At 44.2% G+C, this 20,235-nt stretch overlaps 1 protein-coding gene across 5 annotated transcripts in view; it reads right to left on the reverse strand.

The window, feature by feature from the left end:
* The window catches only part of SOX13 (SRY-box transcription factor 13), a 61,345-nt gene that overhangs the window by 18,060 nt on the left and 23,050 nt on the right, over positions 1-20,235 (reverse strand). For 4 of the 5 annotated variants that reach the window (XM_079982367.1, XM_079982368.1, XM_079982364.1 and 1 more), the window contains exons 2-6: positions 9,061-9,268; positions 7,325-7,430; positions 6,106-6,192; positions 3,838-4,010; positions 1,592-1,660 (exon numbers count right to left, since the gene is read on the reverse strand). In XM_079982367.1, coding sequence (XP_079838493.1) covers positions 1,592-1,660; positions 3,838-4,010; positions 6,106-6,192; positions 7,325-7,430; positions 9,061-9,267 — 642 coding nt within the window. In that variant the 5' untranslated portion in view covers position 9,268. Of the gene's footprint in view, positions 1-1,591; positions 1,661-3,837; positions 4,011-6,105; positions 6,193-7,324; positions 7,431-9,060; positions 9,269-16,736; positions 16,763-20,235 lie in introns of those variants that run through there. The other variant, XM_079982365.1, reaches the window with a different exon arrangement.

The following is a 20,235-nucleotide window of genomic DNA, read 5'->3' on the forward strand; positions in this document are numbered from 1 at the left end:
GCACCTCTTTTTTTGGTTAAAAATGTGTCATGGGTGTAGCCAAGGGGGGCACCCCCCCAAAAAAAAGCCTGCCTCCCCCAAACAAAAATCCAGGCTATGTCCATGCTTATTGTAACAACTTCATTTTGAGTACCAGCTCCTGTTTCTCTAGAAAAAAAGCATTGCCTTTATGGAACAACAGAATCTATCCAAAAAGACTTATCCAAGATCGGGTGAAGGAAGTTGTGGAGAGATCTCTATGGCCTTCTTACTTTTCACTACATTGGGTAAACGTTAAGGGACCCCTGACAATTAAGTCCAGTCGCAAAGGACTCTAGGGTTGTAGCGCTCATCTCACTTTACAGGCCGAAGGAGCCGGCGTTTGTTCGCTTCTGCAGATAGTTTTTCCAGGTCATGTGGCCAGCATGACTAAGCCACTTCTGACAAAACCAGAGCAGCGCACGGAAACACCGTTTACCTTCCTGCTGGAGCGGTACCTATTTACCTACTTGCACTTTGACGTGCTTTCAAACTGCTAGGTGGGCAGGAGCAGGGACCGAGCAACGGGAGCTCACCCCGTCACGAGGATTCGAACTGCCGACCTTTCTGTATCCTCCCAACATATCTATGGAGGTACAACCATGCCATACTTCAGTGGAGGGAAGGCTGAAGCTTAGGGTCAAACTACAGTGAGAATGAGATGGGGAAATGCAATTCCAGTGCCATTTTTTTCTTTTCTGTGCTCAAGGAAGCTAGAAGGGATGGGATGGTGGGAATTTGCAGTGCAAGAGGGCAATTTGGCTAGGAGGGCAGTGCAGGAGGGAAATTAGGACCTCCCCTCTGCACAATGGCTTTGATCAATTTGCCTTCAAAGTGAAGGGCCTATGGCTTAGTGGTAGAGCATGTGCTTTGAATGCGGAAGGTCCTGGGTTCAATCCCTGGAATCTTCTACTAAAAGGGTAACAATCAGCTGCTCATGAGTCCTTGCAGAGAGCTACATATGGTGCTTTGAAGCCCTGATGATTAGCTGGTTGTTAGGGCTTTAAAGCACTATATACACAGCTATCTGCAAACACCAGCGATCAGACAATTGCCAAGGCTTGCAAAGAGCTGCACAGGGCAATATGCACAGGGCTTTGCAGGTGCCACCAGCCCCTTTATAGCTAAAAAAAATCTTTACCTGCCCCATAACTGATGTCATAGATGACTTCAGGTATAAGGCAGGTGGGCTCAGAGACCAAATGGGGAAGCATGGCAAGCCTAATCAGAACTGTGGTCCACAAGATTACCCACCCCTGATGTACAACATACACCCCAGTCTAAAACACATTCACTTTGAAGTGAGACCCATGGATTTTGATGGGATTTACTTTTAAATAAGGGGTTTAGATTTGCAGCCATTGGCAGACCTATCTTACGGTTTGAATCCATGTTCAATTCACTATTGTCCTGCTTCTATGTCAATTTCTGGACAGCTAGAAAAAGAATTCATGTGACACTCCTAACCTAGTTACACAGGGAACATCTGGCAGAGCCAGGTGCCAAAGCTTTGTCTCCTGATTTTCAGTCTATCTTCCTTGCTGTGTGCAGGGGGAAAGGAGGCCCCTTTTACCTGGATTTGCTGCTGTAGCAGGTTGATCTTGTGTTGTTGCTGGATCAGCTGTTGCTGTTGCTTGGCAATCTGCAAGAGGAGACGACTATGAAGGGCCATGGGGCCAGATGAACACAGGCAGCCCATGAGAGCTGCTGCCTATGAACCAGGCATTGAGAACTTCAAGACATGACACTTCCCATTCAGCTTTTCCAAGCGCTTCTCCATCTTGATTACAAAGGAGAACCTCCCAGCCCTTCCACAAGCCAAGCTTGAGTATTTATTTGTAAGGAAGAGGTGAATGAACACATTATTTGAATCAATCTGGTATCAGATTTGAACATTATAGAGCAGAAAACAAGAATATAATGCAGGGTGAGGAACCTGCAGCCATCCAGTTATCCAGTAACAACTGGAGGACCACAGGTTCATGTCCCCTGATATAATGTGTACAGCATTACATTAGAACTGGGCCTGAAAAGTGGTAGCATTTGATGGTTCTACACAGTTGGAGTTAGGTAGTGGTATCCCAACACCTAACCTCATCCTAAAATCTAAGCTCTTGGGATTACTTCTAAATCATGAAGGCTTGCCGTCTCTCAAATTTGGTAGCACTGCAATGCATAACCACACCTGATGAAGTAAATGATTGTCCTTACTTAAAAGACTCAAGTGGCAATAAAATAGGTAGTTTTGATGACTTCACAAGATCTTTTATCTTCTTTGCCGCAGCAAACTAATATGCCCACTCCTCTGGAATCTAATTTTCTTAAAATTGTTCAGTTCCAGAGGTCCGTCCCTGGTCAAAACGGTACGCTAGAAGAGGTGTCTTGTGCGCATGCACATTCAGCGGCGGCCACTTCTGCGCACGCACAGATGGCAGAAGCCGATTAAGCGCATGCTTGAATCGCGGCAAACCTGGTGTTTACTTCCAGATTTGCCGTGTGCGAAGCTTGGAACGTCCGCAAGACGTATGTAAGTCGAGGTTCCATTGTATCCTACAGGGGCTGTCAACTTGTCTTAGTCTATGACGAGTATAAACTGGCAACTAATTTGTACATAACTATGACTGCTACTTGGTTTATCATTTCAGAAATACGACAGGTGTCAAAGTGCAGCTGACGTGCATGTTGCAATTATTCTTCCATGTTAACAACTGCTTGATCATTATAGACCTTAAAATGGGGAAATAAACCTTTGAAAAGTCTCGACTGATGGACTTGGAAGTCACAAGGTTGAAACAATAATGTTTTCTTTAGTTTTGGTGTTTTTTAAAAAAAACTTTCCTTTTTGTTCTGTATGTTTTCCTAATTTTTCCTCCATATTCACATATATCATGGAAACTGTACACTTTTTAACATGAGGATCTAAGAATTCCAACAGGCAATGATATACAGAGAGATGAATCAATGTGATTCACAAATCACTGTAAAGTGGTCATAATTGCACTTAACCGTTACAGTTCTATGGACATTGATCAAACTACATTTATAATTCATGTAGCTCATTGTAAGTAGTTTGTGGGACTGAATTCTACATGCATGGGGAAAAGGTACTATCATTACTAGCTGGTTCTCACACTCACCCCCAAATTCTCATGACTGCAAATACTGTGTAACTGTATTCCATTTTTTAAGTCTACAATTGTAATCCTAGTGAGGCTTGCACCAGATTAAATATGCACAGGATTATGCTGTGTATGGATAGAGAGCTAATAAAACTTTTAACTCTTCCCTGTCACCATGCAGTAGCCCAAATCTACCTATTCCCACCAGCATCACCAGAAGATAATATTATATGTGACTTGCGAACCTGTTCACTTTACACCAGTTTTCCCATTCCAAATAAGGGTGATATTCAACTCAGTTTTAACCAGAGTCAATCCACTGAAGTTACTGGTCCTAACTGAGTCATGTTGATTAATTTCAATGGATTTGCGCCTAGTAAAACTTAATTGGTGCCTACCCATTATTTGATTTGTGTAGTAAGGCTTTTAGTGCTTTAGAACAGATTGTGCGAGTGACTCTCACTTCATTGTGACTCCCACACCAGCTACACTACTTCTAAATTGTTTCCCCTCTAAATCACTTGAGATATGTAAAGTGCCAGTAACCCCAGTAGCACTATTATATCAGGGACAGAATTGAAAAAATTCTTTGCCAAGGTCACATGGGCTCTGCTAACCTGCATCCAAGCCACTTCCTGAAGACCTATCCCAAAGGCTGAGAAGGGCAAACACAGCCCCAAAGTTGTGTTCTACTTCCTACCTGTTCCTGCTGCTGCCTGGCCAGTTCCATCTGTTGCTGCTGCTTCTCAAACAGCATAGCTGCCATGTTCTTCTGCTCCGAGTGGGCAGTCAGCAGCTGGTCCCGCAGGATGGACAGCTGGTTAATCATGACCAGCAGCTGCAACTCCTTCTCTGCCAGGCTTTCTTGGGTTCCTGGGACAAACAAGAGCCCAAAGGAAAAGAGGAAGAGGAAGAAGGACAGGAAGAGAGTTTGTAAATCTAGGTCTGCAACATCTAATTCATTAAGCACTTTGTGGAGAGTGAAGGGGGTTCAAGCAACACATACACTGAAAGAAAATGTATGGGGACTAGGTAGGTTAGCCCTGTGCCTGATGACAATTTGCACAGGGATCAAGGCTCCCTGTTCCATCAGTTTATGATGGGGATCTACTCACATGCTCATCTGCACACACAGAAGTCCCCATGAATTGATGGGAGGCAGCAGTCAGGGTCCCACCTTCGCATGAAGTTCTGCCTGTGTACATCAATGGGCAGGTAGAGCCCCTTCACATATCAGCATATGTGCAGATGGCATGGGTTGGCACTGCTACACACGGGCAAGAAAGGCAGGGCTAGCTGATCAAGCCACACAACCGCCTTCATGCATTCTTTAAACACATAGCTCTCCCTGCCCCCCGAGAGTTGGAGAAATCTAGGCGTGTAATGTATAATAATCAATTAAGCATAGCTGACTGCATATCTTTTGATTCATTAAAAAGGTGGGTGCAATTAATCAGGTAGCAGATTTTTTTTGTTTTAAAAAATATTCAATTCTTTTCAGTGCAGGTACTCACAAAATTGGGGCATGGGGAGGCACCTTCTCAGAAAAGGCATTCCACCATCACTCTCCCACCCAGGAGAAAATGCCTTTTCTAAGATGGTTCCTCCTGGGACACATGCATGCCTTTTCCCCCTTCAGAACTATTGTTCTGTATGCAGATAAATGCAGATTTTATTGATTAGCTGTTATACGGATCAATTCAACTCAGTCAAGATTTCTGAGGATCAGAGAAGAATCCAGCAAACCATGATTCCAAAGTGGACAGACCTGATCCCATCAGCCTGGCCAAATGTTATGCTCAGGGCAAGGATTCACTCTGGAACCCATACAGGACTGGATTCCCAACCTCTTATGAATTTTCTTACGAGGTGGTTCAAGGCTGGCCGGCCTGTCTTCCTTCAAAAGCAATTCCAGATTTCAATATGCTGTACATATTGAAATCAATGTGGCAAATCCCACTAGGATTGATCCATTTTTAATGATGTAATGTCACTCTTGGGGGGAATGTTGCTATCCTACATACATTTTAAGTGTATTTTACATATTTCACAAAGACTTTAAAGGTGGTGGTGGGGTGAATGTAAAATATAAAATGTATGCAAAATTTTCCAGAGAACAGCAGCACATCATCAAGACTTGCCATTACTTGCTACACTGATTTCAATGCATGTAGTGGCAGGAGCCTTTTGAACTAGCTAGATGCTCTTAGGCAGATGATTTAAAAAAAATAAAATGAGAAAAGATGGCAGGCAAATAGCTCTTTGACCACCTTGTAAGCACAAACAATTTGGACCACCTTATGTTTCCCCCCCTTAATTTCTTATGTCAAAGTATTCTGTGTGGGACTTAAAGATTATATATGTAGATTTGTCCTTGAAAACCTGAATGGAAATGGGATGGAACAAACTTTGGTTCCACCTTGCGATGAACCAGTCCAACACAGATTTTGTTCTGGGGCCTATTCCTAGCAATAGCCCTAGAGAAATCACCACATGCAATCAGTTTTGTGAATTATAAATAATATATACAATTCTCACCAAAGACCAGGGGTTGGAGACCTGTTCTTGCACCATGTGTTGTAGGACTACAACTCCCATCATCCCCAGTCTGCAAGGTCAGGGATCATGGGAGCAGTAATGCAGCAACTTCTAGAGGACCTCAGGTTCCCCACCCTTGTATTAGAACATACATTCGCAAGATACACTAGCTAATGATGGGAAGCCATGTCTTACCAGTATATTTCATTGGTTTTGTATCCTCTGTAATAAGGCAAAGCTTTATGAGGTGTGGTGATATTAATTCAATGACAGAAGGCTTTGTAATTTAAATTAATTGATGTGGGAAAAGAGGGGCTAGGGGTCCAATATTGTCGCTCTCTAACCAATAGAACAAATTATGCCTGCTCTCTGTGGTCTGGGCCTTAAAGCAGTCCTAGCCAAACCAGACCAGCCAAAAGGAAATGTTCACCTTTCACATCTTTGGATTCCATTGGATTTTTCCCCAGAAGTCTCTCTTTCCAGTCACTGGACAGTAACTTCTCAATGGTCGGCATCACTGTAGAAATAAGAATGTTAGTGTACAATATGTAGGTGGCTTTCTGATTCGAAAGGAGAAAAGTTTCAGAGTTTATTTTAAACAATGCATTCATCATATGGAACAACAGAAATGGTGACTGGATCAGCTCATGGAGGACAAATCTCCAAGGACAGATTCCTCAGTGGTCAAGATGATTAGGCCTTTTTAAGAAACAGACTGCTGAAAGGTGGGACTAAAGGAAGGGGACAGATTATTCTATATCTAAATACTTCAGTTTTTTAGTGTCTTGGAAGCCGAACCTTTCAATTTTCGAATGCCAAAAACCCAGAAGTGAATGCTTCCGTTTTCGAACGTGCCTCAGAAGTTGAACGGCTTCCGAGGCGCATTTCTTCATTCTTTTAATGGAATTTGCCAACCGCCCATTGCGCCTCGGTTGTCAAATATTTCAGAAGTTGAACAGTCCTCCAGAATGGATTATGTTTGGCAACTGAGATACCACTTTGTTATTTACTCTTTAAGTCGTGACACTTGGATGGATGGACTGTTTGATCCAGTGTGAACATTCTAAAATTATTATACACATTTGTCAGTGTAACTACATCCACCTGCAGCAACGGAGCCACTCCAAAAAGGAAATGATTCAAGCGGAAGGGGACAGCATGGTTCAGCTGGGCTGTAGAGCCGTCCTCCTGACAGTGGTGTCACTACAACTTATCTGGGTGAGGCACAGCAGCAATGGGGTGGAGCCTGTAAGATGCGCTGACAGGAGCCCAGATTGGCTCCACTGTTGTAACTCTGCAGCCCCAACCTCACTGTTCCTTTGCTGCCCCTCTTCCAGGCAAGCTGAAACAATGGAGGTGCCAGGAGGATGGCTCCATAGCTCTGCGCTACCACACCAGCCACTACTGGATATATGAGTAGCTACCTTTCACTGCATCCCTCTTGACAGGACCTCCACAAGGTCCTTCCAGCAGGTTCTTTTCCTACTTTGCAACACAAGGGATTTTAACTAGAGATGCCGTGAATCTTGTACCCTGTGAATGTAAAGCTTGTGTTCTGCCACACAATTATGGCCTCTTCCTAGAAAAGACGGCAAGAATGAAGGAGGTGGACTTAACTGAACGCAATGGTTGTAAAGCACCCTTCCTACCTTCTTTTAAGTTTCTGTTGAAATCCAATTTTTCCCGGTTGCTCACTGCCGCCTCGAATGCAGAGTTCCTGGAGTCTAATGCCTTGTCCACTGGAGATGCAGATTCCTGAAAGAGAGCGAGCCATTGAATCACCAATAGCCTTCAGGAAATTAAAAAGGAAAGGATAACAGATAGAGCTGATCCTCATGAAATCTTCCTTCTGTGCAGGGTGTGTTCGAGCATCCTCTTGAGTCAATGAGCTGCAGACTCGCCTGGTGAATCAGGGTGCTCATTTTGAAAATGAGAAGACTGTGTCGCACCCACCCAAAAATCTTTTCAACTCACAAAGCAAGGACAAAATCAAATTGCTGCAATAGTATGTGGGTCAGCCATTAAAGTAGCTGAGGGAGGGAAGAACAAAAACCTATGGAACTGTTTGGAAAAGTTACACCTTTTTCAAGACTGTGGATTTAAAAAGGAAAAGTAAACATTAAATTATGGCTCGGATGTCAAAACATCATAGACGGGAAAACTAGCCCACTACTCTTCTATTGTGAGTGGTAGTGGCTCACCCAAATCTTAGGAAGAGGCACCTCTAATTATTTATCTGTTATTTGACTTAATGGTTGCTCATTACAAAAGGGTCTCTAAGCAACTTGCAAAAAGTTCAGATTTAAGGCCAAGCATTAAAAATAAATATTACACATTATAATAAAGCAATACAATGGCCCCCAAACTGCAGAACTTCAGCAGCAAAAGAAAATTTGCAGTAAACAGCAAAACATTGATCACAATCCATCAAATTCCTGGGAAAAGAGATAGGTTTTTATCTGGTGCCAAAAGGGTGTTAATAACCCACACTAGGGAGAGGATTCCACAGGAGAGGAATGACAATTTAAAAGGCTGGACATGCCAGTTATTGAATCATAGTCCCTCCCCTTTGATTAACAAAAAAACAACAACCCCAAATCACTATCTTGACCATTTCCCCCCACTTTTTTACAACATGTGTCTTAAGGGAGCAAAAACATAATGGCCAGGCCATTTTTGAAAGATGTACACCTAGCTGTTTAGATGAGGGTTTCTACTGCTACACGTTCAAATTACAGGAGATTCACGATCCCAGCAACTCAGTCAACTGTCAAAACGGTCATGAGGGCCCCCAATTTTGACTTGAGTAGTAGTGTTAAGGGGCAGCTCCCTGTTTCAACTTAACATTTTGAATTCCTTCCCGCAAAGCTGCTCTTTGCCCCCCCCATAGTGTGTGTGTGCGCGCGCACGCATGTGCGTGTATCCCAAGCAAAGCAAATTAGCAACTTCAAGTGAGAGAACTGTGGGGGACGGGGCACTGAAATCCTACATACTGTACAGTAATGCTGTTGGCTGCTTCTATGTAAAAACCAAAACACCAGGAGGCAGGCCACATACCCATATTCACAGATGCTAATGTAATATCGGAAACTCACTCTGGTCAGTTCAACCACTAGCTAAAGTAAGGTGGCCACTTCTGGAATCTGATTTGAGGTGTCCATTATTAGATGTTTAATTTATTATTGTTGAATTGAATAATGCAATAGGGGAAGGTCTGTGTGTAAGAGTCTCCATGTAGAGACCACTCTACCTGGGTGTCTTGGGCCAGATCTGAGTGGAATTATACATCCTAGTGGCCTGGCTTATGCGCTTTGAGTGCAGAAAATGTGGAGTGCCCTGCCTCAAGACAAGGAGGAAAGATGGAAGCCAATAGACTTTGTCCCACCTGTGGAAGCGTTTGGGGCTCAGTAACTTCACTCAGTGGCAATGGTGAATTGTGTGGTTTCTCAGAGCCAGGAGGAGCACCAGTCACCTCCCCCTGTGTAGACTGGTAGCAGCTCTCAGTCTTCTCTTCTATCTTAATGCTGCAGTTCACCATGTTCCCGGCTCCATCGAGCTCCAGCTGAGGAGAGGCAGGGCTCCTCATGGACATCCTGTGGGGAGAGGGAGAGGGAGAGGGGAAAGAGGGGGAAAGGTAGGAAAACATCACATTGATGGATTTGCCAAAGAAACATGCCTTGGCATGGTCAAAATTTGGCGGGAAATAAAATTCCTGAATTGGGTACAAGACAGAGCGTCAGAGTGAAAATGGCATATATACACAGCCGCATTCACACATTGTATGTGTGTTTCCTTGCACAGGAGTGATGCTAATGCCACAGGAGAACCGGCCCTCAGGCGGCTCTCGGCTCAGACTTTCCAGGTCCATCAGAACCAAAAGCACAGCAATGCAACCACACAGCAATTTCCTGGTGCAGAAGCACAAAAAGGGGGCTTGGGGTGAAAGCAGCCATTGCAACTGGCCAAGTGCCACCATCCCTGCCACTCGGAGCTCTGGAAAAGCGCAGGGCAGTAATTACATAACAAACAAAGCCTGTCTCAAGCTGTGAATTAATCAAACTGCTGAAAATAAAACCTTCCTCTCAGGAACTTCAGACAAAAGAAATGAAAACAACAAGGCTGGCTGGGTAATGAAAAGCCAGCACACTGAATAGGGGACAAAAGGAAGTGGAACAATAGGGTGTTGGACAAAAGCAATAAAGTAAAAGGAAGTGTGACAGCTGAACAATGGGGCACTGTGCACGCCAGAGTTTCTGATCTTAGCAGGGCTTTTTTATCTCGGTTCCCTGCCCTTCTCTGAACAAATCATTGTGCTTTTCAGGCTATTGGGTTTCCTCCGCCGCTTGGTTTTTGGCTCCTACTGCCATTCCAGTCTGAAGCCTGCGCCCTTCCATTTTCATCCCTGGTACGTTCCTATCCATGCCGCAGCCCACCAGAGACCAAATAGATTCATCTTCTGGAGACAAAAGCCATCCATGTGTTGGGGAGGAGCACTGATAAGTGACAGCAACTCGTCCCCCACCCCACCCCGCGAGGCATGCCAACTGCATTATGTAGTCTCTGGCTCGCGCGTCTGATGGCAACAAAGCAGGTCTCTCTCTCTCTCTCTGACACTGGTGCGCTGCTGCCACAGGAAAGAGCCTTTGCTCTCTGCTTCCTACGGCTGCTCCACATCGTGTTCAAGGAGCTTGGCTGGGGTGCCCAATTCACACACTGGGCAGTTTTCTGCATTCCTTGACAGCACAAAGGCACGTTGCCGCGGCTTCGACCACTTAGTGCCAGGTGAGAAGTTAATTAATGAAAAGTTAATAACTTCCAATTTCTGTTTTGCATGAAGGCTAGATGAATGCATCCACCCCCACAGAGGTGTTTCCAGTCCCCTTCAAGACAGCAGAGAAAAGGATCAGAAGGTTCAGGAGAACTGCCACAGCTGATTGATTGATTGATTGATTGATTGATTGATTGATTATGGTGGCAATGTCCAGAATTCACCAGGCGCATTTTGCACCTGGCTATCAGACACTTGCTACCAAGCAAAGGTGCCTGGGAGTGCCAAAATGGTGCCTGAAGTCTCCACCATCTGGAGGTACATGCCTGGGGATCCTTGGATCTTGACTGTTTTCACACACCGGCAGTGCATCCAGCAGAATACAGAATCTGTTATATTTTATTTGCACAATCAGAATGAATTTCAGGAACAAACACATTGTATTGAAAAATACAGCTTTTGAGCTGTCTGGCCCTAAAATGGCTACTAGGCATTCTGTTTGGCAACTATAACCTTGGTTTAAGGAGCCATTTGGTGCCTAGCTTACATATCTGAGTTTCTAGCTAGGCGTCAAATGGCGCCTTAAACCTAGGTCATCACAACGGAATATCTAGTTAACTCTTGGGGTACCTTCCAATACTACAATGCTACAATTCTATTATCTCAGCTACATTGCTTGACTGTAGCTTGCTCTTACGACAATTCCCTTGTCCCAGAAAGCAAGAAGGAAAGACACACACAGGAGAAATGGAAATGGTATCAACTATAGACCAAGACGGAGGATTTTTAAAGTATGGTGAAATATACTCAGAGAAAAGCCATCGGTTTCATGGAGTTTATTTCAGTGTTGTGATAAAAACAGTCAGTCATCAGGTGTGTCTCTCTCTGATCCCTCCCAGACCCCAGGCTATATATCCTTTATTCACACCCTAGGTCACACCTGATAGGCTAGTTCAAATTTCCCTTCTGGAGCTGGATTGGACGGCCCCAATGGCCAATCAGATGCTACATTCTAAAACCCTCCCTGCATATTATTCAAGGATCCAAACTCCAGACATAACATGTGGTCTGTTCCATTTGGGTGGCTTGTGAAAAGGATACAGCACAGCCAAATATATCTGCACTCAGCCCTGCCCTTACTTTGCTTGATGCTTGAAGGGGGGGATGGAGGACTAAGATGCTCAGCAAAGGGTCCACAGCAGCACAAAAGCACAAGAAGTGTGTCTTTTACTGTGCACGCGTCAATTGCCTCAATGGAGCTGTCAGTCACCTACCTGGCACCCCTGAAATCTCTGCATAGTCGCAATTGGACCCATGGCAGTAGCAAATTGCACTAGGCGCCTGCGGAATTTTGAACACTGTTTTGTCTCAGCAACCGGGTGATCCTGCACACAGTTCCTCATAAGGAAACCTCAGTGTGTTAAGTTTACTTCCTAAGATTCTGTGACTGTGTATGACTGCAAATGAGACATTGAAAAATAGGCCATTATTATCTCCACATTTTGCAAAGGGGAGGGTGGGTAGTGATGGAACTGGAGGAACTGTCAGGGGAACTTTCTTAAAAGTTCACTGCAGAAGTCATGTGTAAATTAGGGACTGCCTGGTTCATAGCTCAGGGTAGCCTGCCAGATATTGTTGGGACTCCCAACTCCCATTGGATCTAGCCAACATGGCAAATGGTGAGGGACGACGGGATCTGTTGTCCTGAAACATCTGGAGGGCATTACGCCGACCGCCTCTGCAACACAGTTCTTAGCAGACAGCAGGAGCCCTTGAAGGGCTGTTATATAACCCACTGTGCAACTCGGTGTTTCTTTATTACAAGGCAGTGCGTGCCAAACTTCCAGTGTGGCGCTAAGCTGCAGAACCACCAGCAAAGCAGGAAGCTGCCATCTAGGCATGCCCCATGACAGATTAGATTGGGTGAGAGATTGAGCATTCACTTCAATAAGCGGCACAATAGGCCTGAAAAGGAAATGATAGGGCACCACAGTCTGTGATCTTAGCAAGCATGCAAGAGCGGTGGGTGTGTTGTTGAACACCACATTCTTTCTGAACAGATATGTGTTAACCTGCCAGTGATCTAAGTTACCCACAGTAGAAGAATCTGAGAAAGATGGCCTCCCAAAGGATTTACTGCAGTGCAAGTTAACTTGCCATGCCAACATTTCATGCCCCCCCCCCAAAAAAATGCAGTGATAAATATGAACTAAATACAGGTGAGCTGACTTTTAGGTACACATTCCTCTTAAGAAAATTTATTTATTTACCATTTTATGTATTATATGTGTATGCTGAGACACTGGCTTGTGCAGTAGAAAGGAAAACTGACAAGATTGCTGACGTTTTATCTAACTGTGATGAATGAATATTGCATTTTAGTGTTTATTGATTGCTTTTATGTGTTTTATTTGCTGTGATCTGCCCTGGTGTCCTATGACAAAGGGCAGGATATAAGCTAAATAAATAAGCAAGCAAGCTATCCTGCCTTTCTTCCATCATAAAACCCCAGGCGGCATACAGACGGCTCCCAGGTGATCAATGACCAGATCCAGGCCCGCTTAACTTCAGAAAAATGGTGGCCTTTTGTGCTTTGCGACCGAACTCTGCTCCTTCTAAATGCTTACAAATGCTGAGCAGGAGTGCATATTAACTAACCTACCCAGGAAGGATGGAGCTATGCTGAAGATAATCCCCAGTGGGAACCAGATGGGATAAAATGAATTTGCTTGTGCTTGGGGACTCATATTTGTGTAAGGGCTCATTGGACTAATATCATAGGCAGGCAATATCAAGCTTCCAGTCTGGCTAGTCCTGATATAAATGCTAGACTGAGCTTGGATTTCTGCCCTTACTTGTTTATGGAGCGGTATCTTCTACCTGCTATGCTTCAAAACTTCATCTTCTCCAAAGGCCTACCTAGTCCAGTGCTCTGTTTCCACATGGCCAACCAGAGGCCTATAAGAAGTCCACAAGCAGGACATGTGTGCAACAGTGCTCTACATTTGAAAGATCCAAAGTTCCCAGTATATTATGGTTCCTGAACCTGTCATTGGCCTACATTTGCAAACATGCCATTCCTATTGCTTGCAACATACAAGCCGCAAAACAAAAGGCAGGTTTAGCAGTTGGCCCTCCATTTTCCATTTCTGATGCAAGGGAGCATAAACAGCCCACGCTGTAGTAAATGGTACATGGAGGACCTAAGACCATCTTTGCCAACTTATCATACATTTCATTTTGCAGAAGTGCTCAAAGAACCTACAGAAGGTCAGAGCGAAAGAAACGTAAAAAAAGGTTTTTCAAGGCACCCCGTCCCGCAAAAGGCACAATATGCAGAGATGAAAATGAACTGAGCAGAAAGGAACCCATGCTTTCGTTCCAGTCCTTATTACTTCAGAAAGAATGCTGAATGCATAACCCCATTATGCCGAGGGGGAAAGAAAGCCATATTCTTGTTGCAGATCCCGCTCTCACGCTGGCTGGTATGCAGCCATGTAAGAGGGCTGTATTGTCATCCGGACAATGGGGGAATCAAGAACAATCAGTTGGTGGCGAGCTGAAAATGTATTCATTTTAAAAGAGAACACAAAGAGAAACTTCCAATTCTCCGGCAGGTCAGATTCGTATTGTACTTAACCTTTTGGTACCACTGGAAGTTTACTCTCAAAATGGGTCTGTTACTTTAATAGGTGTCTGTTTGAAAAGGGAGCCATTGTATTTTTATTACATGGTTTGCCGAACAAAAATACAGCCAGTTATCTTGTTACAAGGCTTGTTCCAGCACTGGGCCTGTTCCCCATTCTAATAGTCTCAGGTAGTTACCTCAAGGGGGGGGGGGCGCTCTGAAGTGCAAACAATGGGAACCGGAACAATTGGCCTGGGACATGGAAAATGTCTTCCTGTAATAGGGCTTTCCTTTTAATGTTTCCTTTTCTTGCACTGGGTGGGAGGGCTAAGCAAAGCTTGAAGTCTTCGAATATACAAGACAAAGAGAAGGGATGTGGCAGAGGCCAAGAATTTCAGCAAGATTCAAAGAAAGATTGGCACTGATGCGGGTAATGAAACACCCCGTATGCTAAAATAGTTAAGCCTACAAAGCGTTGACTTTTTAAAGTTATGAAGCAATTGTTATTTGTTGATTTGCATCTCACCTTTTCACCAAAGGGTGCTCGTTTATGTAGCATTTGCATGTAAAATGTTTGGGAGTAAGCTTACCTTTTCTTTCATCCTGATGACAAGTGGTCTATTTTTTTTTTTTTTTTTTTGGTCATTCCCTTTTCACAGAGACTGGATGGTGAGACTTAAGAGAAGTCTGTGACTTCTCCATCTGATTACAAGAAGCCACCTTATACTAAATCAAACCATTAGTTCATCTAACCCAATAGTGTCTATCTCAACTGGCCATAGCTGTCCTTTCAAGGTCCCAGGTGGGGGTCTCTGCTAGCTGTGCAACTTGAGACCCTTTTCAAAGGGAGATGCCAGGATCGGAACCTAGGGTCCCCTGCAGGCCAAGTACCGTATTTTTCGTCCTATAGGGCGTACCGGCCCATAGGACGCACCTCGTTTTTTTTGGGGGGGGGGAATGAATAAAAAAAATTATTTCCCCCCCCAGCCGCGGCTACCGCCCCAAGCCTTGCGCACACCTGCCCGAAGCACGGGGCGCCCTCCGGAGGGCTCCCCGTGCTTCGGGCTGCAGGCTGCTGCACGCAAGCCTTGTGAGCCCGTGGGAACTCCCGCAGGGCTTGCAAGGCTTGCGGATAGCTTCCTGAAGCCTGGAGAATGAGAGGGGTCAGTGCGCACTGATGCCTCTCGCTCTCCAGGCTTCAGTGAAAGCCCGCATTCGCTCCATAGGACGCACACACATTTCCCCTTCATTTTTGGAGGGGAAAAAGTGTGTCCTATGGGGGGGAAAATCCGGTATTTGCATGCTCTGTCCCCAAGTTATGTTCCCTTTCACCACTGCATCCTCAACTAAACAAATCCAAGTGTCTTGTCTTCAACAGCAGCACTCTGGTGTTCAATGAATTATGTTAGCTTTGAGGCAGGAGGAGGTGCGTGATTTCCTAAACATTAGGAAATAACTATGTGTAGTTCAGATGAGAATTACATGAGGACACTGCATCATAGCTGCATTCTGAAGTTATGTCAACACAGATTATGGCCACATTCAACAGTCAGGTAAATTCACTTGCATTTTCAGGGCCATAAAGGTAAAGGTAAAGGGACCCCTGACCATTAGGTCCAGTCGTGACCGACTCTGGGGTTGCGGCGCTCATCTCGCTTTATTAGCCAGCATACAGCTTCCGGGTCATGTGGCCAGAATGATTAAGCCGCTTCTGGCGAACCAGAGCAGCGCACGGAGATGCCGTTTACCTTCCCGTCGTAGCGGTACCTATTTATCTACTTGCACTTTGAGGTGCTTTTGAACTGCTAGGTTGGCAGGAGCTAGGATCGAGCAACAGGAGCTCACCGCGTCGCGGGGATTCGAACCGCCAACCTTCTGATCGGCAAGTCCTAGGCTCTGTGGTTTAACCCACAGTGCCATCTGTGTTTCGGGACCATATGTGTCAATTTATCAGGGACCTATTAATTGCAATGTGATAAACAGACCCATCAGAAGCAGCTCTGAACTATCTCTTAACCTAACTCGGGAAGTGTGATGCTGGTCACTTCTTTAGTTACAATGCTGAGCTGGCTCAGGATCCTGGGTGCTTCACTGCTGCTTAGCAACAGCCCCTACAGAGAGATCAGTCTATGCTTCACTGAAAGGGTAATGTCATCACCAACCTTTAAACCTTACTCTTAACATCCTGACTTACGTTATACATCATGGGGCGGTGGGTGGGGGGAAGAGTTATCTCATAAAAATTTGGGCTTTGAGTGAATATACAATAACCAGTGAGAATAATCAAAGCTGGGTGAATTTATCTGTAAGCCCAAAAAACTGAAATCTTGCTATGGCGCCAGACTCTCTCAACAGCAGCTGCACAACTTCTTTCTACTTCCATTGTTATTTCTTTGTGGCACACATCCTGCTATTCTCTCGCCCTGTACTGCCACCCTTCCTGGCTAAAATCTATCTCTCCTGTTTATCCAGTGCCAGTAACAAAAAATAGCCACCCTGGGACTGGCAGCATGTGAACATTTGCAGGCCTCAAGTCTGGAAATGGCACCTTCTTGGATAGGGTGAAATCTCAAGGAACCTATGGCACAGCCATGTATGGATTTGAAAGTTTGAAACGAAAGAGGCAGGGTGGCTGCCATTGTGTATCATTGCAATGTACCGGTACCTTCCAATTTTGATGGCTTCAAGTCTGTTAATGGTACCTCAAATGGATCTGCATGGAACAAGATCAATAAAGTTTTCTCAGTAAAGAATGGGCACAAAATTACTACCTTCCTTTGCATCATTAAGTTGTGACAGGATTATTTCTAAAAGAACAGCAGTGGTAGCAAAACCACCTTCCTCTATGAATTTGGCCATGACTGGAGAATCACTTTGAGAGGCGACAGTTTGCTTTTTGTGCTTCCAACTGCACAGAGACCAGCTTATCTTACACTGTCCGTCCCATAATAAAAACCTGTGGGTCCAGTATTCACCAGCCTCTTTGGCTTCAATACCAGCTGCCTTCCCACTCCAGCTGAGGGAGAGGAAAGAGCTGAGCAAGGGAAGCTGTCCCATGACAAGGAAGGAACACTCAGGCTTTGCAGTGGGGTGTCCCAGGCCAAGTCCCTTCCTGAAATTGTGCCTGTCATCCACAAAAGAAGTAGGTGGAGTAAAATTCAAGCGGTGTTGCAGCACGTTGGATATGAGTAATGCCAGAACAATGAAGTCCATGGGTGTCCATGAAGGGGGGTGCCCCCACCAGTAAACTATAATTCACAGATCCCCAGCCTTCATATTATTATTATTAGTAGTAGTAGTAGTAGTAGTAGTAGTAGTAGTATCTGTGCCAAAACCGGATCTGAAATGGATCTAGAAAATCAGATTCTTCCAAGAGTGCTTAGATTTGAATAAGCTCAAGCATTTGTAGAACTTGACACATGAAGCAAAATGTACAGGCACTGTTCTTCTAAGTTTTTTCTTAGTAAGAAACTAGCCTATTCCCCACTTTCAGTGTTTTACTTTGCCCCTCTCTGCAGATAAAAAAATCCTCTAGATGCCCATACTGACACAAATTCAGCTGGGGAAGGGTTCTGAAGTGGTATTCCAACTGCTGGGAAAGACACATGTAGCATGGTGTTGGGTGTTTATTGGGCAGCGTCTGGGGTGGGGTGGATCCTGAAAGACAAAAGAGATGCCTGGGGTTGCCAACTCGTTGCTCCATCACGGCTCCTGTGCCTCGGATGTAGGTGTAATTTTAAGTGGGTTATTAGGAGTAAATGGTTTGAGGATTAACAGCCAAAATATGAGGAGAATAGAAATCCCCTATGCTACGCAGTGTATAGCTAAATCATATTTAGCCCCATATATATGAAAATTTTAATACATTGTATTCTATTCACACCAAATGTAGTAGAAAAGCAGACTGCTCACAATGTCCTTATTGTAAACGGAGGTTTCAGTTCATAAAGGTTTCCCTTGAGAAGAATGAGTGCACTACAGAAGAACCAACAGACAAAACCAACATGGGTTTTGTGCTCTATTTTTCTCCCCTTGGATTTGCAATACCCCCTTAGACAGACTGTCAGTGCATGAACAGACCAGATTGCCAACTCGTATAAATGAACATGATGGCACTAGCCCTCTGCAGATGATCATTTGATGACACTGTGCAACAGCTAAGAGAATAGCTGTTGATACAATACCTCCTTTTATAGATATGGCTTGCCTTCTGTTTGGTTCCAGCATCCTTGCATAGAACTAGTTGGTATTCCTGCTAACTCTGCAACAGATTTAATTAACAGTTTGCATTTAAAGTTACCTGATGCCAGTCATTTTTTTAAAAAAAGACATAGGAAAATCGATTGTTTATGAAGGAGCTAAGAACCCAGGCCCCTTATGGCAGTAAGAAAGCAATTACGCTAAGCATGATTTTCATCCCCCCCTAAAGGTAGGCAAGAGTCTTTCTAATCAAGAGTGTGGGAATTTGGGTGCCTGAAGCTACCCATCAGGTGAAATTCTAACCACGCATCTACTAACACAGCCCTGCTACTCTGTGCGTTCAGCTCCAAGACACAGCCTTGGAGCAAAGAGGACAACAGTGAAGGTTGACAATTACAGAGAGTTTGGTTCATTCCCAGAGCCCTGCGCCAAATACGGTAGTTTAACAGTGGCATATGCACTCTTATGCTTTAAAAAATGTTCCACGTCACATACATTCTACACAAACAACAGTGGAGATCTTGCAAAACGAACACATCATGGTAGCACATTTGCATAAGAGTCCTCATTTATTATTACAATGTGTTGTACGTGGGACTGCCTTGGAAGACTGTTCAGACACCTCAACCAGTTCAAAATATGGTCACAATACTGTATAGCTGACTGGAACCACTTGATGGGAATGTATTGTATCTGTTTTTAAACATATTCACTGGTTACCAGCCAATTTTCAAAGTAAAATTTAAAGTGATGGTGCTTACTTTTAATGTCCTGCAAGATTTGGACCTGGATACCTGAACAGATGATTACTTCAATATCAAACTGTCCCAAGATTTTTGTGATATCATCAATATTGTTAATCAAGAAAGTAAATATTTTGCTTGCATGTAATTGTCACTATCTGTTCTTCATGCATTTCATTTTCTTCTGACCTCACTCCTCCCATCCCCCAAACCATGTGTATTGCCAAGTTAGGATCACAAGTCATGCTTCTGGTGAAGTGGACTCTAGTTTGCAAATGCTTGTCCCAGACTACACGTTAGTCTTTTATGGTTGTTTTTGCTGCAACCCTCTAGAAAAGATGATACTCTGGATTTCTTCTGTTTCTAATATCTGGTTGCTCAATCATAGGTACAGTCAATTAATAAGGACAGAGAGAGCTCCTATCAGATACACTGATTTGGGCAAACCATGAGCTAGGCTTGTTGATTTAAGCACGCCCATTGTTTGACTATGCAAAATGTGATGTTTCACAGCTGAATGTGTGAACTGACTCAGCTGCAAGGCACTGTGAGGTGATATGAAAGATCTGTCTGTTTGATGTGTGATGGCTCATTCACACACATATATCAACACTTGCTGATGCAAGTGATCAGTATGCATGGGGAAACTGCTTGGGACAGCTCTGAGAAAGAAGCAAGAGAAAGTTTGAGAGTTTCTCAGAGGGAAAAAATATAGTGGGGTTTAGACATTCCAAAGCCTTAAATGGAACCTGCTTCCAAATAGCACAACATATCTTCATCATCAATTTATTAATTGCCTTCTACACAATATCAAGGTAATATACAATAGGAACAGAAAAAACAATAAAGCAACAAACAGCAGATACATTTAAAGCAAAATCAAAACAATACAAGATAGACCTTCACAGCAAAGACCCATATACCCAGAGGGGAAAGCCTGCAGGAACAAAAATGTCACCCACTTGCAGATAGCGGGTGCGGAATGGAATTCCACAACAGGGGCAGCCACATTAAACTCACTGCTCTGAGTTGTTCCAAGTCTTTGGAACTTGCTGAAGAAACTTTCCTTTTTCAGCTGGTTCTTAACATTCTACAGCTAGTGGGCATGCTCAAACATCACTGGGGTGTTATTTGGAGTGGGGGGCTGTCACTTTAGGGGATTTTATTATATATTTTCACACTTCTGCAAACCCCAGGGTTCCCCGTGGTTTCTCAGTGGCT

The sequence above is a fragment of the Podarcis cretensis genome (assembly GCF_951804945.1).
Source record: "Podarcis cretensis genome assembly, chromosome: 6".
NCBI lineage: Eukaryota > Metazoa > Chordata > Lepidosauria > Squamata > Lacertidae > Podarcis > Podarcis cretensis.